General features: G+C 34.0%; 1 protein-coding gene across 4 annotated transcripts in view; it reads left to right on the top strand.

The window, feature by feature from the left end:
* The window catches only part of SLC8A1 (solute carrier family 8 member A1), a 365,779-nt gene that overhangs the window by 11,928 nt on the left and 326,788 nt on the right, over nt 1–27,063 (top strand). For all 4 annotated transcript variants that reach the window (XM_051975165.1, XM_051975164.1, XM_051975162.1 and 1 more), the window contains exon 2: nt 10,950–12,780. In XM_051975165.1, coding sequence (XP_051831125.1) covers nt 10,985–12,780 — 1,796 coding nt within the window. In that variant the 5' untranslated portion in view covers nt 10,950–10,984. The remainder of the gene's footprint in view (nt 1–10,949; nt 12,781–27,063) is intronic.

The raw sequence follows: 27,063 nt of genomic DNA, 5'->3' as shown, positions 1-27,063 counted from the left end.
AGATATATTAAGCCAACAATGGAAAATTTCTCCTACTATACAGTGAGCAAGTTATTGTCCCAAACATTGGGAGCCAGTATGATGTGGTGGAAAGAGATCTGGATATATCTAGATGAGGCCTAAGTTTGGCTCCAGATGTTGGGAAAGTCAATTTATTCTCTCTCTCCACCTCAATTTCCTTTAAAAAAAAAGTTATATTAGATGATTTCTTCCAATTTAAATCTAAAGGACGCAATTTATGCTACTATTTACATGGTTTTCTAAGGGACTCTGTGAGTATGGAGGAAAAAAATTAAGGACCTCCCCCACAAGAAATTTTTTACAATTCAAAAATTCAAATACCCATAAGTAATATTATACCATGGTCTCAGAAGTTAGAGCATTTTGTCTACTTCCAATTTTATAAATATGAGGCAGCTGGGGGCACAGTGGATAGAATACTGAGTCTAGAGTCAGGAATGTCTTAGTTCAATTACTAACTAGACATTGGGAAGGTCTCTTATGTTGTTTATTCAATTGTAAAATATAAATAACTTGCAGAGTTGTTGAGACAAAAAGCATCTGATACAGCACTTGGCACATAGTCAGCATAATATAAATCCCTTTCCCTTCTCAACAAACATGAAAAATAATCCAGGCAATAAAACATATATATGTATGTGTATGTGCATGTGTGTATAAAATATACAAATATGCACACACACACACACACACCCCTTGGTTCTGATTATCTGAACGGATATGCTTTGCCAAGAGTTTATACATGGCAATGATTCCCTTGATTGCCACTCCACCTAGGAAACATACATCCAGTAGTCTTGGAAGTCAGAGAAAGACGAAAATTCTGCCTGTGATTCTTCTTCATGAGTTACTTCTGCATTCCTGCTTCCTTGTTTTTCCATTTGTAAGTTTGAAGAAACAGTACTAACATTTCACAGGAAGTTTGTGGCTAACACTGAGAATTTGTGAGTTTGCCACTGTTTTTAGAGTCTTGAAAATAGATTGTATTATTATTTTGATTCTTGAAAACTGTTGCTCCTAATTGTTTTTGTCTCTATCTCTGAGTCTCCATTTAGTTCTGTCTCTGTCTTTGTATCTTTTTTTGTCTCTTGAGTCTGTTTCCCTGTCTCTAATTGTTACTTTATCTCTATCTCTTTCTCTGTATCTGTCTCTCTTTCTCCTTCCATCCCTCACTCTCATTTTCTCATATCTAAGCTTCCTTTATGATAACCCTGGCCAAATAGAATGCTCTGAAATTATTACTGAACTTTGGACTGATACCAGATTTCAATATCTGATCCCCCTGAAGAGATCACATTCTCTGAAGCATGATCAATTTAAGTAATTTTTTGAGGCTTTACATTGATGAATAAAATAGTAGGAAAAAATAAAGAAAAAAAAATCTTTAACTGAAGAAAACACATTGGATTAATCGACAATCAGGTTAAAGTACTTAGTAGAGCCCAAGATGTAATACTTGTCTAATAGTAGAGATATTTTTCATTTGAGAAGGACATCCTTCTTCAGGAAACATTGAAGTGGTATGATTTCTTATAGAAGGTACTAGATGAGTGCTTATTAGGATGGCATTCCACGGCGCAGTTGATCTAAGAGGAGTAGGAGGAGAATCTTTTTTTTTTTTTTTTAAATAACTTTTTATTGACAGAACCCATGCCAGGGTAATTTTTTACAGCATTATCCCTTGCATTCACTTCTGTTCTGATTTTTCCCCTCTCTCTCTTCACCCCCTCCCCCAGATGGCAAGCAGTTCTATACATGTTAAATAGGTTACAGTATATCCTACATACAATATGTGTGTGCAGAACCGAACAGTTCTCTTGTTGCACAGGGAGAATTGGATTCAGAAGGTATAAATAACCCAGGAAGAAAAACAAAAATGCAGATAGTTCACATTCGTTTCCCAGTGTTCTTTCTTTGGGTGTAGCTGCTCCTGTCCATCCTTGATCAATTGAAACTGAGTTAGATCTCTTTATTGAAGAGATCCGCTTCCATCAGAATACATCCTCATACAGTATTGTTGTTGAGGTATATAATGATCATAGGAGGAGAATCTCCAACTATCTTCAGAAAAAGCAAAAGATTAGCAGGGCATTGTGCTTTTAGTTTACTTTTTGTTCATTCACAGTTGAATAGATTTATGTTCTCAGAAGATAACCTTTTTATTGGCAAATGGTCGAGCAAGTTTTCTCTATGATCTACCATAGAGAATAAACTTTTTTAGTCTTTTATAAATTGTTAATAAAATGAATATTAGGTGTCCTTCCTCTCATTTAGGGGAAGAATAATAGGTTCTAAACAGAAGAGCTGACTTCTTTTGTGAAAAACTCTATAAGGTAGGGATTGTTCAAGTATCATATAGATCCATTCTTATGAGTTTTCTGGCCATTGCCCTAATATATATATATATGTATGTGTGTGTGTGTGTATATATATATATATATATATATATCTTTAAAATGATCTGGAAAAGGAAATGACAACCCACTTTGAGTTTGTTGGCAAAAAAAAAAAAAATCACAATTGAACTATAACAAATCAGATTTTTTCAAGCATTTAAGTGTTCGGCTTTGCTGGGACTATGTCATAAACTGGAATCAGTTGAGGAGAAACACACCCCCAAATACTTCTAGGAATTTGAAATGTTCAAGGTTTTTTTTTTTTTGTTTGTTTGTTTGTTTTTGTTTTTGTTTTTGTTTTTTTTCTGGTAATGTGTTATTTTAGTTTTTATCCTTATCCTGGTTATATTTGTAGGCGTCTTACCTCTCAAGACCCATGACTACAAACTTTATTTAATAATAGAATTCTCTTTTCCTATACTCTTAAACTTTTGTTGAAGATGAAAGTCAGGTTTCTTGTATTTGTCTTTGCTACATTTGTTTTATACCATATAGTCCTTATCTCTGTCCAAAGGTCTCCTCACTATCAACTTCATTGTTTTCTTCACTTGATGTGGTTTGATGATGATGTTGTGTTGGTTGTATTCATCTGTGTCTGACTCTTTGTGCCCCATGTGTTACATGCCATGGGATTTTCTTGCCAAGGACCTGGGGTGGTTTGCCACTTTCTTCTCCAGTAGGTTAAGGCAAATAGACATGACTCACATAATGGGTGTCTAAGGGTGGATTTGAACTCAGGTCTTCCTGACTCCAGGTCCAGCGCTCTATCCACTGAGCCACTTAGCTGCCTCTTTGATGATGATATTGATCCTGCACTATCTCCAAATTTATTTAACCCTGACAAAACAATCCATTAGGAAAGACCTGGGCTCCCCTTTATGTCCATTTTTTTTTTTTTCTATCTCTGAAGGGTCCATCCATTAACTTTGGTAACCTGGTAAAAACTGCTGCATAACAATTTAGACAAAAAAAAAAAAAAAAAAAAACCCAACCACCAAATAAACAAACAAACAACAACAACAACAACAAAAACAAAACAAAACAAAACAAAAAACAGAGCTCATGGTTAAGACTGTGTTTGCTGACTAAAGAAAACATTTTAAATTTAATTTCCATAGGCATTGCTGAGGCCATCAAAAAGAATGGGCTGGTTGAGAAGTGTCATTCCCTACAGAAGCATTCGAAAAGGCTAAAATTAATAATGCACAGAGATGGAACCTTATATTGGTTAGTCTTAGAAAAATATCCAGCATTTGCTTAACTGTGGGCCTTAAGACCAGCTGAGATTATATAGAAGCAGAAGGAAGGGTCTGCTGGTAGACATGAGTTAATAATTCTAAAATACAGGTAATCTGAACTATAACTACAAATCATCAGTTCTCTTGAATGAGTCCAGATATATCGTCAAAATATAACATCTTAGGAGTCGAATTCTGTAAGGAAAATAAACATTATTTGGGTATTGTCCCACACCAATATTAACTGATATTACAGGAATAGAATTGTTGTGATGCTTGAGGTGGGGAGTCATGATATCATTGGGATCATAGATCTAGAAATAAAAGGTACCTCAATTACCATCTAGTCCAACCTCCTTCATTATACAGATGGGTAAACTGAGTTTCAGGAAAAGTAAGTGACTTAACCAAGATTACATAGGTACTAAACATCAAAGTTAGCAATGGAACCCAGGTTTTCTAACTTTAGCATTAATACTCTTTACCAGATACTGTGCTGAGGATACCCCTGATCAATCATATTTATTACTCTCCTGTTAGATAAGGTCATTCTTTGTAGTAAAGCAAATGTCTTACCACTGCTTTTTTGTTCCTGGATTCAGCCATCTTGCCATCTGCTCTGATTTAAAGTTGTTGTTAGGCAGGCCTGTTTGCTCAAAAAGCAAGAATGGCATCTGGCACCTGGTACCTGGCAACATAGCCCCAAGGCATTTAGCTTATGGAAGAATCCCACCATCCATCTGGCTGTAGCCCTGAAGTAGTTTCTTGCTTCTTTCTGTGGGGTATGAACTTTCTTATGTTTTGATAACTACATATCAATATCCATCATAATTATATATATATTTTTTGCATTTAAAATACTGTTTTAGTAAGGGATTATATAGGCTTCACCAGCTTGCCAAAAGATCTAGGGAAAAAAAAAAAAAACAGTTAAAGAACCCCTAATATAGAAAGGAATTTAACTCATTAGCACAGACATCAGTTAGAACTTGATATCTTTTCGCTATCCTTTGCTAATACCATTTTGTTCTTTTGAGTTCCTATATTATAACAGATGATATGTAATTTTTTGCATGCCCAGCGCATTGTCTTATATTTGCTAAATGTTTGCTAAGTTGATCTTGATTGCATTTAACATCTGTATTTAATAGCCTTGCCCAAGGATGTACCATGTTGTTGAATCATATCTCCATGGCCCCACTTGGGATTTTCTTGGCAAAGATAACAAAATGATTTTCTGTTTTCTTCTTTAATTCATTTTATAGATGAGAAAACTGAGACAAACAGGGATAAGTGATTTGCCCAGAGTCACATAGCTAGTAAATTTCTAAGTTCAGATTTGAATTCAGGTCTTCCTAACTCCAGACCTGGTATTCTATCCATTGTACCACCTAGCTGCCCAGCATTGTCATGTAAAGTCAACTGATCACACTAATGCTTCATTCTAGCAGAGTTCATTTTAGCAGTTGTGGAAATCAGCATTGACACATGTGCTTAGGAAGGAAAGAAACCAATCAGGACCAATCAAAGTCAAATAATGAGTATAAAGAAAAAGAAGCAGCATGCCAAAATATACTCAGCCATTCCATTCTAATATTTCTTGTTCAATTTTCACAGAAATATGTGTTTATAAAGAGAATTGGGAGTATCCTGAACCTATGCTTTAACATGAAACTTGATAGGAAGTGTCTGGGAAAGAAACTGTGAAAGTAACAATTTTTCAGACCCAGTAATTTTATAAGTGATAACCATAGACAATTATGGTGCTCTTTGAGCCTTTTTTGAATGGATATTTAATGCAAGTTTGATAGGCATGTTTTGAAAGAGGGATGGATAGTCTTTTCTCCTCCTTATACCGTAGGTCCCGCCATCCTAGAAATGCAGGCCACCTGTTATATTAATATTTGGGCATATAGTACTTTCAGTAACTTTCTCTATTTCTGTCAAGACTGCTTTTAAAAATTTAGCCACAAGAATGACAGGGAAAGATCATGTGGAATGTTGGAGGGGATGTGGGAAAACAGGGACACTGATACATGTTGGTAGAGTTGTGAACACATTCAGCCATTCTGGAGAGCAATTTGGAACTATGCTCAAAAAGTTATCAAACTGTGCATACCCTTTGATCCAGCAGTGTTTCTACTGGGCTTATATCCCAAAGAGATACTAAAGAAGGGAAAGGGACCTGTATGTGCCAAAATGTTTGTGGCAGCCCTGTTTGTAGTGGCTAGAAGCTGGAAAATGAAAGGATGTCTATCAATTGGAGAATGGTTGAGTAAATTGTGGTATATGAATGTTATATAATATTATTATTCTGTAAGGAATGACCAGCAGGATAAATACAGAGAGGATTGGCAAGATTTACATGAGCTGATGCTGAGTGAAATGAGCAGAACCAGGAGATCATTATATACCTCAACAACGATACTGTTTGAGGATATATACTGATGGAAGTGGATCTCTTCAACAAAGAGATCTAACTCAGTTTCAATTGATCAAGGATGAACAGAAGCAGCTACACCCAAAGAAAGAACACTAGGAAATGAATGTAAACTGCTTGCATTTTTGCTTTTCTTCCCGGGTTATTTTTACCTTCTGAATCCAATTCTCCCTGTGCAACAAGAGAACTGTTCGGTTCTGCACACACATATTGTATGTAGGATATACTGTAACCTATTTAACATGTATAGTACTGCTTGCCATCTAGGGGAGGGGATGAAGAGAGAGAGGGGAAAAATCGGAACAGAACTGAGTGCAAGGGATAATGTTGTAAAAAAATTACCCTGGCATGGGTTCTGTCAATAAAAAGTTATTAAAAATAAATAAATAAAAATAATAATAATAAATAAAAATTTAGCCACAAAAAGAAAATGAGATAACTAGGTTCCCAAATCAGGGGAGGTAGGAGAGAGAATGCATTGGATTGGGAGCAACAGAGCATGATCACTAACCATTTATGTAAATCTTGGATGAATCATTTCATTTGTCTAGTCCTCAGTTTACCTCAGTAATCTTTAAAGTACTCTTCCATTTTAAAATTTTATAATTTATGAGTCCAAATAGTGTTGTAGTAGAAGGCTTTGAATTGTTTTCCTAGTAATAGTGATGTATTTTGATTGATCTATCTTTACCTAGTCAGTTTGGGAGCAATGGTGCCCATTTATGAAGTGCTATATGAGGGTGATGGAAGTTTACAATGTGGATCTTTTAGACGGCACTGACCATATAGGCATAAAATAGGGATGTTATTTAGTTATTAATAATTAACTTTACAATAGTAATTGTTTCTAATAACTCATGAGCCTACATTGTAAAATAGAATTATTCATTCTGTGACTTCCTGGTTGAAGGCCAAGTTTACATAAACCTACAAATGATGTCCTTCAATTGGTTTAAGTTGAGAAAAAAGCAGAGACTTTATTTCTCCATCACCTTTTCCCCTACCTCAATATAAAATGACTATTCAAAAGGCTGGCATTCCCCAAGAATCCCCTACAAGCTTCAAAAGAGACCATAAATACTCTGGGGCATTGACTTTTTTTTTTCTTTTTCAAATTACTATTTATTTTTTAATATTTAAAAATAATTCCAAGTGGTAGTTTCTTTTTTAAATTTCCTTTTTAAATTAATGAATATTTATTTTTCTCCCTCCAACCTTCTAATTTAACAGTAGGAAAAGAAAAACAAAATATTTGTAACAAATATAAATAGTCAAACAGAACAGATTCCCACATTTGATATTTCAAGATATATATCTCATTCTGCAGCTTAAGTCCCTCATCTTTCTCTCAAGAAATACTTTCATCACTGGTCCCCTGAAGTCGTTGTCGGTCATTGAATTGATTACAATTCTTGAGTCTTCAATAGTTGTTTATCTTGACACTGCTGTTGTCATTTTATACTGTTCTTGAGATTGGTTAGTCCTTATACCTTTTAAGTTGCTGTCCATAGGAATACATTTGTCTGTTCAGAAAATATTAACTTCCTACTATGTATCACGTAGGGTAGTAGATTTTGAGGATACAGAAACAAAAAGGAATTTTATTAAATAGGATATTTGAATTAGAAATCTCTAAAGGGTTCTTCAGCTTTAAATTTCTCTAATTTATGAATATAAATACTGTTGTGATACAATGTGTTTTGAGTTGTTTTTCTAGCAGTGGTGATAGATTTTAACTAACCTTTCTTTACCTGTCAGTTCCTTCTATGTGCTAAACTCTGCTCTAGTGCCAAAGATAACAATATAAACGCTATGTCTTCAATTATTTCTTTTTTTGTTTCTGTATTCTCTAAATCTATCCTGCTTTATATCCAGTAGGCAATTAGTACATTCTGAATATATGAATGAATGGATGGTTAGAGATGAATGAATTCCTATGGACTTTAAAGAAGTGAAGACTCATCACTATTGAATATTTTTCTTACTATAAAGTTGAAAACACATTGGATGCTATTCTTACAGTACATACTTCCTTTTTTTCATCTTTAAACATTACAAACTTGAGGTTTCACATTGTGTGTGTGTGTGTGTGTGTGTGTATGTGTATGTGTGTGTGTGTGTGTGTGTGTGTGTGTATGTTTAACAAGAGCTATTTCATAATCTACACAGAGCTGTCTGAACTTTGTCCTCCCGTTATACTTACTAAGTCGCTCACTTCCTTTGAGCTTTAAGCGAATTTTCTAATACATTTAAATTATTTTGGAAACTCTACTTTTTATCTTGGAGTGGTTTTCTTATCCAGTCCACTTTGGATTTTGGAACTTTAGTGTTATTTTTTTAAATATATGGGAAAAGTGCTAAAAAATAATGAATCCCCTATCATGGATGGAATAAAATGACTTCCTAAGAGAGTTAGCATTCTGCCAACTGAGATGAGGCCATTGAATGCATTTGTTTGGAATATCTCGGCCTGTTTGGAATATCACAGCTTGGAGGAAGTTTTTCCATAAATATTCTGGAGGGAAACAGGGTTCAAATATGGAGTAGGGATGAGATGCTTGTCTGAGACCTGATGGAACAAGTGAAAGGAAAGTTGTATTTTGATCTAACCAAAATATCAAGAAAACGCCTCCAGTTCTATTTCATATTCTTCAAATAGTTGAATAGTGTTTGGTCTGAAATAGGACTGCAACTGGGTCATCATCTAGTTATATAACTTGTTATCGAGCCCATCATACTATGAACTATTCTTGCTGTAGGGAAATCTCCCTCCATGATATTGTCCTATCTTCTAGGCTTTTCTTTAGCTAGGGCTTCCAAACAAAAGCTCAGTGGGATGGTTTTATGGTTCTAGCATGGAATTTTGAATGGCAATGTAAAGTGATGTTTACCCACATAACTGTGGTTGCTGAGTCAATTGAGTTGATTTTTCAGTCTTTTTATCTTTAAATGGTTTGATTTCCATAACTTTGTTTTCAATGTATATTTTGTAACTCCCATATCTTAAGCCACACATATGGATTAGACTGTAATTATTATCACTGAATCATTTCTCTGTGTCTCTGTGTGTCTCTGTCTCTGTGTCTCTGTCTCCATCTCCATCTTTCTCTCCTTCTCTCTCTCTCCCCCTCCCCTCTTAGTCTTTGTCTTTTTATCTCATGTGTTTCAGAATGACCATGAAAAAGCATGACAGTGGTATATAAACATAATATTTTATGGTTCATAAAGATGATTTCACACTTGGTCAGGACCCTTATGCTATACTACAACCAGACTTAGGGACAACTGATCATTTTCTTTTTCCTTTCACTGATTTATTAAAGATTCACCATTTTAAAGTTGAATTTGTAGATATATGTATAGTTGGCTATAAAGGGAAAGAATGAAGATGCTAATCTGTCATGGCACCAATGTTTGCTAACAATAAGGAGGAACCATGTACTTATTCAAAGTATATTTTGAATATTATATTTGTTTTTGAAATATAGAACTTCACAGCTACACCCAAAGAAAGAACACTGGGAGATGAATATAAACTGCTTGCATTTTTGTTTTTCTTCCCGGATTATTTATATCTTCTGAATTCAATTCTCCCTGTGCAATAAGAAAATTGTTCGGTTCTGCACACGTATATTGTATCCAGAATATACTGTAACCTATTCAACATGTAGAGGATTGCTTGCCATCTGGGGGAGGGGGTGGAAGGAGAGAGGGGAAAAATCAGAACAGAAGTGAATGCAAGGGATAATGTTGTAAAAAATTACCCTGGCATGATTTCTATCAATAAAAAGTTATTTAAAAAAAGAAATAAAAAAAAGAAATATAGAACTTCAATCTTTGTTTTAAAGGAAGCTTTTGTTTCACTGTTACTTGTTTTTAAAGAAAGGCCTAGTTTTAATCACAGAGTGTCATGTTTTACTGAAGTAAAGTAAAGTTCAAGTAAAATTAAACGATCAATGATGTGTTTTGTATACTTTTTACATAATACACAGTACAAAGTAGAATCCAAATTTATTATTCCCATCAGGTTTTGTGTTCATATATTCCTCTTTTCCCCAATTGTATACATTTCAAAGCTACAATTTAGATGAGAGAGTTTTAGCTAAAGTTGCTTAACAGTGAGATGCTAACTCAAAAATTAGGGGAGGAAGGAAGAGATTCACTTGCATCAACTAGGGAAATTATTTTAATGCTTCAAAAGTTTTCTTGTTATCTTTTAATATGCACAAATATGCATTTAGTGGGGCAAGACTATAATTGTGCTTTTCATTTCTGTAATTCTTGAGCAATCAGCAAGTCCTGAGATGAAAATTCATCCTTTAAAATTTAAAAGACTGTTTAATACCTGATGACTTCTAGAAGAATAACTCAACAGAGGGTTTGTGATTATTAAATGTGTACAAATCAGTAATAGAAAAAAATTTATCTGAGGTGATTCAGGCTAAAGATAAACTTGGGATGAAGAGAGCCATCTGCATCAAGAAAGAAGACTGTGGAAACTGAATGTGGATTACAACATAGTATTTTTACTTTTTTGTTGTTTGCTTCCTTTTTAATTTCTCATTTTTTTCCCTTTTTGATCTGATTTTTTTTGTGCAGTATGAAAAATGTGGAAATATGTAGAGAAAAACTGCATATGTTGAACCTATATTGGATTACTTGCTGTCTAGGGGAAGGGATGGGGGAAAGAGAAGGAGAAAAATTTGGAACACAAGATTTTTTGCAAGGGTGAATATTAAAAAAAACTATCTTTGGATGTATTTTGAAAATAAAAAAACCTTAAATTTTAAAAAATATTGTCTTATCTGAAATGATCTGATCTCTTTTCCCCCCTCCCTGCTTTTCTGTATATAGGTTGGGACAATTGGAAATTTGTTCAAGCAGCAACCATGATGAAATTAAGTCATTCACAGACCCTTCCACTGGGATATTTATTAAGCACAGTGGCTCTCTTGCTTTTCCATTTGGACAAAATAAGTGCTGAGACTGAAGGTGAAGGAACTGGAAATGAGACAAATGAATGTACTGGCTCTTATTATTGTAAGAAAGGTGTGATTTTACCCATTTGGGAGCCCCAAGATCCTTCCTTTGGAGATAAAATTGCTAGAGCTACAGTGTATTTTGTGGCTATGGTCTACATGTTCCTGGGGGTATCCATCATTGCTGATCGATTCATGTCCTCAATAGAAGTCATCACATCCCAAGAAAAAGAAATAACCATTAAAAAACCCAATGGAGAGACCTGCAAGACCACAGTGAGGATTTGGAATGAGACTGTTTCCAACCTAACGTTAATGGCTTTGGGCTCCTCAGCACCTGAGATCCTTCTTTCTGTGATTGAAGTTTGTGGCCATAACTTTACTGCTGGAGATCTTGGTCCTAGCACTATTGTTGGAAGTGCTGCATTTAATATGTTCATTATCATAGCTCTCTGCGTCTATGTGGTTCCTGATGGAGAGACAAGGAAGATTAAACATTTGCGAGTGTTCTTCGTAACTGCTGCATGGAGCATCTTTGCCTATACCTGGCTCTACATGATTCTGTCTGTCATATCACCAGGGGTTGTAGAAGTCTGGGAAGGTTTGCTTACTTTCTTCTTCTTCCCCATCTGCGTTGTGTTTGCTTGGATTGCAGACAGAAGGCTTCTGTTTTACAAATATGTCTATAAGAGGTATCGAGCTGGCAAGCAAAGGGGAATGATCATTGAACATGAAGGGGACAGGCCCATTGCCAAAACTGAAATTGAAATGGATGGGAAAGTGATCAGCTCTCATGTCGATAACTTCTTGGATGGTGCTCTCGTTCTGGAAGTTGATGAGAGAGACCAAGATGATGAAGAAGCTAGGAGAGAAATGGCCAGGATCCTGAAGGAGTTGAAACAGAAACACCCAGAAAAGGAAATTGAGCAGTTAATAGAATTAGCCAACTACCAAGTCCTAAGTCAACAGCAGAAGAGTCGGGCATTCTATCGTATCCAGGCTACCCGTCTAATGACAGGGGCTGGCAATATTTTAAAGAGACATGCTGCAGATCAAGCCAGAAAAGCTGTCAGCATGCATGAAGTCAATACTGAAGGGACAGAAAATGAACCAGTCACCAAGATCTTCTTTGAGCAGGGGACTTATCAGTGTCTTGAGAACTGCGGCACGGTGGCTCTCACCATTATGCGTAGTGGCGGTGATTTGACCAATGCTGTTTCTGTTGACTTCCGGACAGAAGATGGCACAGCTAATGCAGGCTCTGATTATGAATTTACTGAAGGTACTGTGATCTTCAAACCTGGAGAGACTCAAAAGGAAATCCGCGTGGGTATCATTGATGATGATATTTTTGAAGAAGATGAGAACTTCCACGTGCACCTCAGTAATATCAAAATATTATCAGAGGGAACCGAAGATGGAATCCTGGATGCCAATCACATCACGAACTACGCTTGCCTGAGCTCTCCCCATACTGCCACTGTCACCATTTTTGATGATGATCACGCAGGCATCTTTACTTTTGAGGAACCTGTGACACATGTGAGTGAGAGTATCGGCATCATGGAGGTCAAAGTGTTAAGAACATCTGGAGCACGAGGAAATGTTATTGTTCCCTACAAAACAATCGAAGGCACTGCTCGTGGTGGAGGAGAAGACTTTGAGGATACCTGTGGAGAGCTGGAATTCCAGAATGATGAAATTGTGTAAGTACTACCATTTTCATGATATTTTAAACTGCTTATTTTACAAGACTACCCTGAGTATGTCAATCCTGAGCTAAATACTGCTTGCTTGGATGAGCACACAGATATGTTGGGTAAAGAGTCTTTCAGATCATTTTTTCAAGTATTTTAAAAACATTACTGGTATTGATAGAAGGTAGCTTTTGCTTACATATATCATCACATTATAATGTAATGAATAATTTATATTCTACTTTGAACAAATATTCCACCAAAAAAAAAAAAAAAACAGTATCCAAAACCAATATTAATAAAGTTGTCAAGTTGATGGCAAAGAGTAAAAAAGAAAAATCACTAAAAAAAAAAAAAAATGAATCATCTTATTTGCATTTTATGCGAACCAGGGCCAGATGAATATAATACTTCCATTTTTATTCCACATTGTATTATTTAAGAATATAAATATAAAATACAGAAATGTTTGAATTAGATTGTTAATGCATTATAATGATGAAATTCTGTTTTCTCTGTCATTTACCATTTGGTAGATGGTCAGAAAGCTTGTTTCTAGTTTGATATCTTTTTATGGTATCATCCAGAATGTCTTTTCCAGTGTGTCTTTTCTGTAGTGAATGAGGGCAGAAGAGTCAATGACATTGCATGAAACACCTAATTGTCATTGATCTGAAGGGACAAAAGAGAAAAAGGAAAGAATCAGCTTTCTTTCTGTGAATATGGCATTGCCTAAGGAAACTGTACCCATGCATTCTTTGACCTCAAAGTCTAAATAGCAGGAGGATGTGATCCTGCGATTAGGTATAACAATGCCACTCTGCCAGCAGTCATTTAGAGGAGTTACTTTCCCTTCTATGCCTATGATACTGAATTGTCAATATTCCAACTTTCTGGGGAAGAACCCAGCTCAATTTGCTGTAATCCTTTCACCATCATTTAATCATCTAAGTGCCGAAATAGTTTATAATATCCATGCTTTGAGTAAGGGTTTTAATTTCAGTGTACTGAAACTTGGGGAAGTCAGGGAAAGATGAAAATTGAATTTTATGAATCCATGGTAATTTGAAGACTACAAAACATAATGATAGAGCTTTAAATTTCTAGATGTTTAGTTATGACTTCATATGGTGGTATCATAAAAGGTACCAGACAAACACCACTGGAAAAGAAAACTTCATTTATTCAAAATGTAGCAAAAGCAAAGTCAGATTTTTCTTCCACATGTTCTTATCTAGGTTTCTCCTTAATGATCTATTGTACTGGTAAAAACATCATTGATTAGAATTGCTGCATCAAATAAACAGAAAAGGTTTTTGTCATTCAATCTTTAATACAATTTTCTATATTGAGTTCTTTGTATGAATATTTGTGGTCTCTGATAAGCCAAATATAATTCTCAATTTGACAAATGGAGTAGAAATGTAGCTTATCAGAAAGTTTTGGTATAAAATTATAACTTTATAATTCAAGTGGGCATTTAATAACTGATGACTGCTAGAAAATAAACACATGTATCATCTTTTCAATTCTACTGATGTATTTATTCAGATGTATCACTTGCAGGAATAATTATTCAAAATTACATATACGTAAAATTATTTTTAATCCTGTAAAACCTGTCTTTATAATGCATGTTTGTAAATCTACACATATATACATACACATAATTTCATACACGTATAGGAACATACCATAACAATATGTTTTTATGTGTATATCTATTTACCTATTCTTGGCATATAACATATGCATAGATACATGTACACATGCTTGTTATAAGTATGTACACATGTGTATATGTTAAAATGTATATTAACACACATATTTTACATGTACATATATGTTAGTGACATAGAGTCTTATTTTAGAATCATAATGACTCAAGTTCAAGTTCTGATTCTGACATAAAATCACTGGGTGACCATAGACAAGTCACACTGATTTCTCTCAGTCAGCTCTCTAAAACTGTAAAGTACAGTTTGACTTGTGAATTTGCACTCCGTGTATCTATTGTTTTGAGACATTTCATAGAGCAGCAGTGACTTGTCTTTGATTACCTGGCCAGTGTAATCTTTTTCTAAGACCAGTTCTATATGCACATCAGTTCTATATGCACTCTACTATGCCATATGTCTTTTTAGAGTATATTTAAAATAAGGGCATTAAATTTACTGAAGATTACACATTGGTATTACGAGATAAAGAATAGACGAAGTGCTGAGGATTTTTTCCTGGGGAGTTACATTGTCAAGATTCTGAACTATTATCAACATAGATGAATTTTCTCTTTCCTATTGCCAATGTCACATTCTGTATTATGAATACCTCAATACATTTTCCAATTCTTCTCGATTAGATGACATTCAATTAAGAAATTAATGGAATCAATAATGAAGGTCATCAAGCTAAAGCTGTATGTCCTTTGATAGATTGAATAAAACAGATTTAAAATATATATGGCTATGTTTAGACTTCAGATATTCCCCTCTGGAACACTTGATTCCTCACTTCTATTAAAACTAATATACTTGATTAGTATTCATTTTGAATGCAGGATTGTTCTAACTGATATGCTATCCAAAACTCTGACTTAGCTATAAATAAACAACTTTTCAGTCAGAATATATAGATTAAAAAAAAGAAAGAAAGAATGATAGTAATTTGATGGAATAATTTATTCTGCCAAGCTCCATTTCAAACACTGAACATGCACAATTAGATTGATTTTAATTGTCCACCAAAAGCAATAGTATCAATCTTTAACTTTGGTAGTGTAGTCATTCATGAAAATTGGTCAGCATTTCAGTGCAGGATTTCTTTGGATCTCAAAATTGTAAATTATTTTAAGTATATCAAAACCCATATTAGTGCCCTGAGAGTTCTGTGATGGTAAGAAATTGTACTACATTAGTGAATTTTACAGTAGATTGAATATGATAAGAGGTACCTGAACCTTCTCTTTGGCTATTAGGATTTAGTGGAAATGGGATTAATGGGATCTACTACTAACTATCTTAGAAACTATCACTTATTACTCACTATGAATTTTCCTTTTCTTATCCCTTCACATAGTTACTTATATCAATAAAGTTCCTCTAGTTTCTGACTTATTCCCCATCATAACTCAGCATCACTTGAATTTGTTCATCACTTCATGAGGCTAAGCATACAATCTCTACTCTTTGCTTGGTAATGCTTCTTTTTGAATGTTTCAAGCCCTCCAAGTGAAAATTACTGGAAAGGCACTGATTTCATGGTTATATTATTCAAAGAATTCATTACTTAAGCTGAAAATCAAATATAATCTAATGAGAAATAGACATAAAATGGATAGTTTATATTATTCCTTCTTTGAACACATATATCACTGGTCACGGTTTGAGGTAAGGTTAATTACTTATCTTTGACATTTTATTTCTGGAAAGAAAAACTTCTTATTCCAAGTGTCTAATTTAATGCACTCATTTTTATATTCATGTATACAAAGTCTTTTAAGTTGACCTTTAATGCTAAAAATACTTACAAAGATGATAATTGCTAAAAGGTACCCTTGTTTCTGATAAAATGTAGGTTCAGGATGCCATTAAAATGATTAAAAGGAGAAAAAATAAGACCCTGTTAAATGCTTACTTTAAAACTAACACATTCTTTATACATAATACTTCTAAAACCTAATCTATGGTAAAAATTAATTCCAAAATAGTTGACCTTAAAATTAATTTATTGATGTTCTAGATAATATTTTACCTGATTAAACTAAGATATAAAATCATTGGCTATATTTAGATACATATTATCCACATATTTCAAATGTTAATAATTAATGGAAGTTAATGTTGCCAAATAAATACATTTCTTTTGTTTTTTTTTTTTGTTTTGTTTTGTTTTTTTTTCTTTTTATGGAGGCAATTGGGGTTAAGTGACTTGCCCAGGGTTATACAGCTAGGAAGTGTTAAGTGTCTGAGACCAGATTTGAACTCAGGTCTTCCTGACTTCAGGGCTGGTGCTCCACTGTACCACCTAACTGCCCCCTAAATAAATACATTTCTAATACTTAATATTAAACTGACTTCCCTGAGGAAATGCTAGGATTTATTTGCTAATATAAACATTAGATGAAATTTTAAAATTTAATTATATGTAATAAGTAATTTATTCTATTAAGCTATATAGAACAATGGAATGTTTAAAATGAGGTATTTTGTCCCAAGTTTTCCTTTCTTTTTGATTTAGTTTGTTCTATTAAAAATGACTAGTAGACTAATACCAATCTGATCCATGTAGAAATTTATCTAGGAAAAATAAAAGAAATCAAAATATGAAAAATAAAACAGAAGATAAAAACCAAAATAGAAACTAAAATATGAAAGAGTTAAAATATAGACCCAAAAAGATACCAAAGAATTCAGGAAAGTAAAGTCATTGACTGAAAAACAAAATGAAACAAAACAAAGTAAGGTGGTCTATTCAAAGTCATCCAATAAACAAAGAGTGGAGAAAGGATTATTTTTCAAGGTCACAGTAGATAATTTATCTGTGAACTAGATATGGAACTTGAGGGGTAGCATGACCCTGAAATTACTTAGTTTTTTTTGTTTTGTTTTGTTTTTCTGGGAGTGATAATTATTCTTTAGGACCAAGTTTTAGCTCACACTATTCAGATCCACATTAATCTGTGAATGATATAGATAAATAAGTATCAAAGAGGCCCAAAAGAACTATTCACTGAAGTTGCATATCCACATTAATGATTACATTTTAGTTGATTTTTGCAGATTTTTTTCCTATTGTTTTTGCCTTTCTTTTTGCTCTAGCCATGTGATTTTTTTCTGGCATATAGCTAAAATGCAACTCCTTTATTATTACCTTTCTATCATGGCCTGCAAAATTATGCAAAAGACTTGTTACTTTAAATATGCGTATATGAGGGTGCTCAGAATGCAGCTCTTTCCTAACTACTTAAATAGTGAATTTGAGTTTGCCTCCTTTTTATATATTCTAATTGATGACGACAGAAAAACCCCAAGAGATGCTCAAGAAACTCAGTGCTAGATTTTTTTTTTTTTAATGCGCCTTTTAGTTCTACATATTATAATAAATAATAATCCAGTTGGATTTGGATATTTGAACTCAGTGATACTCTTTATCACTTAAGCAAATTTAGAGCATTTACTTGCTTTCTCTAGGCCCTGGCTTCCTCCTCTGGAAAATGAAGTGCTGAATATAATGAGCCTAAAGGTCTTTCCCAATTCTACATGCTATCCTCCAATATCAGTAGGCATGGGTGTGTTTTTGTATGGTTCTCAACTTAAGAAAACTAGACCTGAGGTTGCAATGCAGTAGGAAATCTCTCTCTTTTTTTTTTTTAATTTAATAATTACTTTATATTGACAGAATCCATGTCAGGGTAATTTTTTTACAACATTATCCCTTGCACTCATTTCTGTTCCGATTTTTCCCCTCCCTCCCTCCACCCCCTCCCCTAGATGGCAAGCAGTCCTATATATGTTAGATATGTTACAGTATATCCTAGATACAATATATGTTTGCAGAACCGAACAGTTCTCTTGTTGCACAGGGAGAATTGGATTCAGAAGGTATAAATAACCCGGGAAGAAAAACAAAAATGCAGATAGTTCACATTCGTTTCCCAGTGTTCTTTCTTTGGGTGTAGCTCCTTCTGTCCATCATTTATCAACTGAAACTCAGGTCTCATTGTCAAAGAAATCCACTTCCATCAAAATATGTCCTCATACAATATCGTTGTCGAAGTGTATAATGATCTCCTGGTTCTGCTTATTTCACTCAGCATCAGTTCATGTAAGTCTCGCCAGTCCTCTCTGTATTATTCATCCTGCTGGTCATTTCTTACAGAACAATAATATTCCATAACATTCATATACCACAATTTACCCAGCCATTCTCCAATTGATGGGCATCCATTCATTGCAGTAGAAAATCTCAAATTGGGAAATTCCTTTTACCAATGCTAGATAACACTTTCTCAGAAATTTATATAATTTTAAAGAGTTGCCTGGAAGATTAGTTTAAAAGTGAATGTCTTGCCCAGGGTCACATAACCAGTATGTATCCAAGGCAGGATTTCAACCTAAGATGTTCCTGACTCAGAAGCCAGCTCTATATTCCATTAAACCACCTCTTAGGTAAACTGTATTCCAAATATGCTTTTGTAAAATTAGAATTCAACATACACTTGTATTGGAAATGTTTTTCTTGTTTTTCTGTACTAGATCAAAGGAAAAGAAATTAAAATGTGTTTTTAAGGCTAAAATTAGCAAGTATCCTATAACATTAACTTTCATTCTCTTTATACAAAACCAGTGTTCAGATGTCTTTGCATATGAACAAAGTAGTATTTTTTTCTACTTTCAATTCAATTAACAGATTTATTATAAGCTTAGAAGATATTGTTAGTTAAGTGGAAGAGCCATACTATTTTTTATGACTTAAAATCCAGAGCTACTGTAATTCCTTCATTTTCCCTTCTTTATTTTATACTACTGTTCCCCTACTTTTCCATAAAAGGAGAAAAAAAATAATCTTTGGTTATGGGATGGTACTTAACAGCAACATAGGTGACAATGATAGAAATTAGAATTTGTAAGATACCATTAAACAAAATACAGTCTTGAGAAACCAAAGTTATAAGGACAACATTTTGTTTTCCCACATTGGAGGTCATAAACTTAAAATGACCCAGTTTTCAAGTGAGCTACTCAATGAGTAATAGAGATATAGAACAGATTAGATTTTAGCTATTTCAAAAATGAAGTGAAAGCTGGGCTTGTTCCATATTTCTTGCTTTACTAAGAGTATTAAAGTGAGGAAATGGAAATTAAATTTAGTCAGATTACCTCTTTATTAAAAATTGACTGCTATCCTATCCATGGAGCCATTGGTATGTTCTAGGATACACCAATGAGTCATTGGCATTTAGCAGAAAGAATGTTTTTTCCCATGGTTCTGGAAGTCACAACTTAGACTAAATGACAGGGAGTGACAAGGAGACAGTATTCTCCTTCCTAAATACAAGCAAGAATTTTCTAATAATTAGAAATGTCAAAAAATGGAATGAATTGACTTTGTAGGTAGTGCCTGTCCTATTATTGAAGGTGTTTTAACAAAGACTAAACATCCATTAATTGCGTATTTTAAATTCAGAAGGATCATCTCTGAACCTGGCAGCCCCCTTGCAACATCCCTGCTCATAGTACTCACATGTGATAATTAAGAAACTTTGCTAAGCCATCTAGAATTGGCCAGGGGGATGGGGAAGGTTAATATTTTAAGAAACATTTGGTGACATTGAAACATTCACTTGGCATTCATTGAACACAGTTCTGATAGTTCAGCATTATTATTTTACCATTGAAATAGTTAACAAAACTTTTTATATCATTTTATTAAATATAACTAAGGCAAATATTTATAATAATAAACATCTAATTTTAATAAAAGTGTACATTACATTGATTTTCTACATAATGGCCTAGACCATATTGATAAGTCCTTTCCATTAGCAGATATAATAGGGATTTTCTGATTTTGCAGAAGCTTCTCTTCAGTGTATTAGTTTTAAGAAAGCTATTGATATTTCCAACTCATTCTTGCATATCTACCAAGTACATTATTTTTTCTGTTCCTGGTTATTTTCCCCCTTCTGCTTTCTCTTCTCTTATTCTGATTCCTTGCATGAACTGCTTGTTTATTTTTTCTTGTGATTTTGGGCTATGATGTCTATAGAAGATAAGGATAAATGTTCCTGAAGGCTCATGTTACATATCAGAAAAATTTTATTTTTCAATGAAAAATAAATATTTGTTGGCTGGTTCCCTGAAATAACCAATTTGCTTTCTTTCTGGGAAATAATTATGAGAATAATAATTATTCCTAAACATTTACTTAAAGTGACATAATTTTGCATGTGTAAATATAGTAATCAAAGTTGGCCTTGGAGAAGATTCAATAAATTTACCAACTTTTCTTCTTTGTACAGGATATTGCACTTGCTGTCAGACACACAGTTGATGTGTTGGGTCGTTTTATTGAACTTGAGTTTTTTCCTTTGTTTTTAAATTTTAGCCAAGGATGATTTGCTAGGTAGGGAGAAAGGCGGGTTATAGTCAGAAATTAAAGCAATGTAAAATAAAAGATGTCCATTTAAAGAGCCTTTAAAAATATAATGCTTTGGTACAATAAAATAGTTCTTTCAAGGACTTTGGTACAATTGAAGTAGTTCTTCCTTGGATAAATAACGATTATTAGAAGGGATCAACACCATTTTTCTGATGTGTTAGAAAAATATGAACCAGAATTAAGGAAGTCATTCATGGGTCTTTGGATGAATTATATGTTTAAAATTAAAAAAGCAGCATAGTCCTCTAAGTCCCAATAAATTTCTGAATCCCTCTCAAATTCCCAATAAAGGAAAAATACATTCTTGTCAACAAGATGAACTGCCAATAATGAACAATTGTTTTCTTTCATTCTCTTGCAGAACAGATATTTCTATACTTATTGAAAGGTTTTGCTTGTTTTTCTTAATTTTATCTATATTTCTCAAATATCAGGATTCTCAATACTTCTTCAGGGAGACAGTTAACTTTGCTGTTGGTCTGAATATTTTTTGAGGTGGAGCACTCTTTTAGTTTATAAACTCATTCCCTGTTATGTCTCGTAAGCCAATTCCCATAAAATCTCAGTCCCTCTTTAGTTTTAAAGCCTGTAAAAATATTTTATAATTTGCTAGGAGCTTCAGAACTTGGAAAATCCTATTATACATGTGTCAGGCATGAGCCAATCTCTAGAATGTTATTGTTTAGTTGTGTCCAACTCTGTGACCTCATGGACCAGTTAATCTTTGGGGTTTTCTTGGCAAAGATGCTGAAATAGTTTGCCATTTCCTTCTGTAATTTTATGAGGACAGGGGTTAAGAAACTTGCCTGGGGTCAAACAGCTAGTCTGCCACCTTATTTGAATACTAGTCTTTCTGAGGATAGCCCCTGTGCCCTAACCTCTATACTATCTAGTTACTCTTTTCCAATATGATGGGTTTAAAAATGTCTGTTTCAGAGCCAGTCTTTTTTTTTTTTTTCTAACCCATCCCACACTCTGCAGGGAGAGTTGCTGCTTCTGCTTTATTAAGGGAGAAGAAATTAGTTAATTTTGCCTGTGACTTTTTTTTTTTTTTTTTGGTCTCCTTCATGATGCCTTTGCTTAAAAAGTTATTCGCAGTGATGGGCTGAGAATCTGGGAAGGGGGTTATTCTGATTACTTATATCTACATATATTTTGACCACTCCTCATTTTGCTTCTCATCATATGCCACGAATGTGAAAGTTCAATCGCATCTTTTGCTCTAAAGTTCTATAGTGTAGTTGGGAGGGGGAGAAGAACAAACTTTGCAGAGGATAATAACAATGAAAACAAATTCTTGTGATATAAAACTGAAAGGGACAGCAGAGACCATCTATCTAATCCCATTCCTTCATTTTATAGGTAGGTGCATTGAACAGAATGTAGGGTCTATAAAGATCTGAATTCAAGTCTAGCCTGAGACACTTAACTAGCTTGGAGACTCTGGGAAAGTCAATTTTTATCTGCTTCAGATTTCTCAAGTTTATAAAATGAGTATTTCTCCCTCATTTACACACAGAAGAAACATTGCTTATCAATGTTGATTGTCCAATCAATTTGTTTTACTTCCCTATATAAAATACTTAGATTTTGAGGTAATTTTCCTGCAAAGAAAGTTGAGGTTAATTTTATGATTTCACATTATTCATCAAATTATAACACAAATGCATGAGTATTAAAAAAAAATGTTACACGAACTTTCTATTTTATTTGCTGTGCAATGTGATACTTAAGAAATATTTGATTTGCTTAGAAGTTATCAGGCAGTTATTTGTATAATTATACCTTCCTGAAAACAATAAGGGTCTCTTTCTCCTTTTTCTGTATACAATGTTAGCTTAGATTCCATATGAGATGGTACATCATCATCTTTTTATGCTCATCTCTGCTTCTATCCATTTAGTCATGTATCGGTAGATATAAACATGTCTTCTAAATAAATGGCAACTTGAATAAAGACATTTTAAACAATTCTTGGCACACAGTAAACCTCAGCATGCCTTCCAGATCCTACTCAGAGGGCATGCATTTGTGTCATGCTGGGCAATGATATATAATAAGACCTTATACAAGTTCCAGGAAATGAGAGGTTTTTTTCCTTGCATTTGAAATGAGCCACATATGGTGTTTGGCTTAAAGAAAAATAAAGGGGAATTAAGTAGATCAATGCTTGCAATTATTGATTTTTTTCAACTGATTTATAGAGCTTCTCTTTGGTGAACAGGCAGAAGTCTGCTAAAGATTTTTGAGAAAGTAACCAAGAAAAAATAAAAAAAATACAATCAGATTGAATCTTGAGCATTCAGAGGAGACAGAAGTGGAATCAATAATATCTAAAATGTTCATCAATAGTATTCATCATCAGTAAAGCTTCATTTGAGAATTAATTCACAATGTTAATAATATACTTGTAGAGTCTTAGGTGCTCATGGTATCTGTTATTCTGTCTAAGAGTAGAGTTCATACCAACAACCAGGCTTTGGGAGATCTGGGTAGTGATTTTGAATTTTAGCAGAATCTTTGTTGCAAGAATCACAGGAAAACTAAAAGTTGGAAGGGACTTTAGTAGTTATTTAGTCCAACTGATTACTAAAAATGAAATCCCTATTACAACATACTTAAAACATGGAAAACTTCTAAATAAAGGGGAGCCTCCCCCATCCAAAGCAACCCATTACTCTTTGAAATAATCCTAACTAGGAAGTTGCCACACTTGTCACCCCAGGATTGTTTCCGGTTCAGGTCAAAAAACAAAACCAAATAAAAACAAAAAATGGAGGCCCTTTCCTTATGCACTGACTCTATTTTAAAGTCCCATGCATTATAGGGGAATGTATTTTAATCTTTCTGTGGCAGGGACAGCAATCAGGTAAATGAGGTGATAGAGAAAGAGCTAATATGATTGCATTGTCCAAGGTAGTGCCATCCTGATAACAACAAGCAGGATTACAGTTAATTTGAGTGATTAGGTTGAAGTTGGGAAGGGGGACCCTAAAAGTTTGGGATCCTAGACTGGTGTGTGAGGTGTCTTCAAGTATTTGCAGGCTTGAACTCATCTCCTAGTCAAGGGGCAAAGCTTTATTGCTATAGTAAGGCCATTACAAAGCCAATTGAATTGTATGGGAATTCAGCAGAGAAAGGGACACAAGGAGATAAATTTATCCCATTTTTAAAACATAGATATGCTAATACTATGGCTCATAGGTAGGAAGGAGATTATTCCTGACAAGATTACCAGTTTATTCACTTTTGTTGCCTCAAGATTTTGATCTGTGGGACTATCCTGAGGCCAGAAACTCTCTAAGAAATGGTCAGAATCAGACAGATTGGGTGTGGGAGTTTCCAGAGGCAGAAAATCTAGCATCATTGACTTATTGCCAGAACAGAAGACACCCTAAAATGCTTATTTAATCAGTATATGTCTGGAGCAATCTCATGGGTTCTCAAAGCAAAGAAACAGAATTCAAAGAAATAAAAAAGTTGTACACTAAAATGTATTTTCAGTTTGAGTGAAAATAGCATGAGCAAGGCTTCAGAAGCAGGGAGCTCGATTTTAAGTATTTACATTCAATTCAGTTAAATCTAATCCAATGTATATGGTACTGTGATAAATCTTGAAAATTCAAAAACAAAAATGAAAATATCCCTGACTCCAAGGAAGCTTTTACATTCTATTAGGAGAATACAATATATAAATAGATAAGTATTTTACAGATATCTTGAGTTTAAACTAGTTCTCCTTTCATTAGTGAAGGAAATTTTTGGTGAAAAAACTCCCTCTACCAATTTAGATAAGAAATTCACTCATTTATAATGAATTTTCTTAGAGACTTGTTCAGGATACTAAATATTAGATGGCTTATAGGTGAGGTGGGTGAGATAGCTATGTATGTTGAGTAGGTTTAAACCTAAGTCTATAAAAGTCCAAGTTTAACCCTATCCATTACATCATGCTGTCTCTCACAGAGAATATATAATTTCCCCTGGAGGGGGGATGGGAGCACTAACTCAGGGGTAAGGAAAGGCCTTGTGTCAGATTCAAGATTCAATAGCTCTGATTTTGAGTAACTTCAATTTTTAGTGACTCAGTTTTCTCAAATGTACAAATGGAAAGTGAACAAACTCTCCCTTCTCCACTCCCCATCCTCAGGAGGAAAAACAAACAAAACAACAAAACATTATGCTTTTACTGTCTACTTCACAGAATTGTGGGGAAAAAGTTTGTAAACCCTAAAGTCCTATGCAAATGTGAACTGTTATTATTTTTAGTTAGTTTTTTTCCGAATATATATAATATATATTAATATAATATATCTGCGAAGTATTCTCCTTTCCCAGATAGTCCAGTAAATAGAAGGGAAAATTTTATAGGCCTATTTTGATAGTTGCTGTGTAGAATGCTTTTAATGGTAAGTGTAGTCATACTTCAGTTATATATCATGATTGATGTGATTTTGGCCTGACTCATCTTTGGAACTGAGGTCAAAATGAAGGCATTTTCCTTCAAATTATAATACATGGTAATTTTTAGTGCTCCAATAACTTTGTTTTGCATTACATCACTGAGTTGTCCTCAGAAGTATTATCTCCACAATATTCTTTACCCACTGTATCAGACACATGGTCTCAATCCATTAGGAGTTTCTATTTTAGTGGCTGGAGCCTGGGATAAGGACTTAGGAGGCTTGTATTCAATTCTTTCAAGCAGTATTTTGCTTAGAACTTAAACAAAAGAATTTTAACTCCCACAAGTGACTTTTGTAATAGGACCTGGAAGCTGAGATCCAATTTAATGTCTTTTTTTTTAAATTTTTGTTTTTTGCTTTGCTAGTATTTTTCTAATTCTTTCTCCCTTTATTCTTTCAACATCTACTTCCCACTGTGGCTCCCTTTGATTCTCTACTTCCTTGGTGGCCAACAAATACCACTTGTTTCTTCTGGAATCAAAGCTCATTAAGAAATAGATTGTTGATTGGTGAGTTGATAGCTGAGAAATGGAAAAGATAAACATAGGATTTGTGGCCTTATTCTCAAAGTGTCTCAAATCCTTCTCTTCCCAGCTTGATAGGAAAGAAATTGATAATTCAAAGTAATTTCCAGCACAGTATATTTGAAATCATGATATACTCCATTAGATTATTCTCAGTAGAAATATTAACAATATCTTTCAATGAACTGAAATTTTCCTAGTATATGGAAGATTTGAGTAAAATATTAAAAGAAAGAAGAAATATACTAGGTTTCCTGATTTCTTAATGGGAAAATGCTTATTTTTGAGCACTTTTAGAGCAGGAAGTTCTTGACATAAAGCCAGTGACTCCATTTTATTTTTTGAGTGAGATGTGAGATAGAAACCTTGGTTTTACTACAGATTCCTTGTTCGTGTGTGTGTGTGTGTGTGTGTGTGTGTGAATGTGTATGTGTGTATGTATGTAAGCACAATAAATAAGAAGTAAATTTGAGAAGTAGCAATTTTTAACAGCTGAGTGGATCCAGAAAATCCAAATACAGAAAGAAATCAACGATTTTAAGAAACGAAAGTAAGGAAAAAAGGAATTCTAGTCATAGGAGAGAGGGATGGGAAAGAACAGGTAACAGCAGATGCAAAGGCCCAGAGATGAGAGATGGCATATCCTAGATGAAGAACTACAAGAAGGCCAGTTTGACTGGAACTTATAGAATGAGTGAAATAAGACTGAGCTGCAAAGAAACTTTGGAACCAAGAAATTCCTTTTGAAAAACTCAGAATTACATAGAAGAGTTTATATTTGACCCAACAATTAAGAAGACACTATTGCAGATTACTGTGTGAGTAATGGCAAGATAGGATCTTTTAAAATTTTGATAATGTATCCCTGTTACTTAATACAGAATACTTAGCTTAGCTATACATATTATTACAATGCAAGTTCTTCCCTGATCTCCCCAGCTACTATTGAGTGCCCTTGAAATTAATTTGTATTTGTGTTTTATATAGCTATATAATAAACATGTGGTTGTATAAACATGCATGTTTATATATAGATATTTATACACATAATTATGTGTACATGTTTCCACTAAGATGTGTACATATTATTTCCTCTATTAAAACAGAAGTTTTTAGAGAGAAGAGGATATTTCAATTTTCTC

The sequence above is a fragment of the Antechinus flavipes genome, chromosome 2 (genome assembly GCF_016432865.1).
Source record: "Antechinus flavipes isolate AdamAnt ecotype Samford, QLD, Australia chromosome 2, AdamAnt_v2, whole genome shotgun sequence".
Classification (NCBI taxonomy): domain Eukaryota; kingdom Metazoa; phylum Chordata; class Mammalia; order Dasyuromorphia; family Dasyuridae; genus Antechinus; species Antechinus flavipes.
This window is presented reverse-complemented; position numbering and strand designations above follow the sequence as displayed.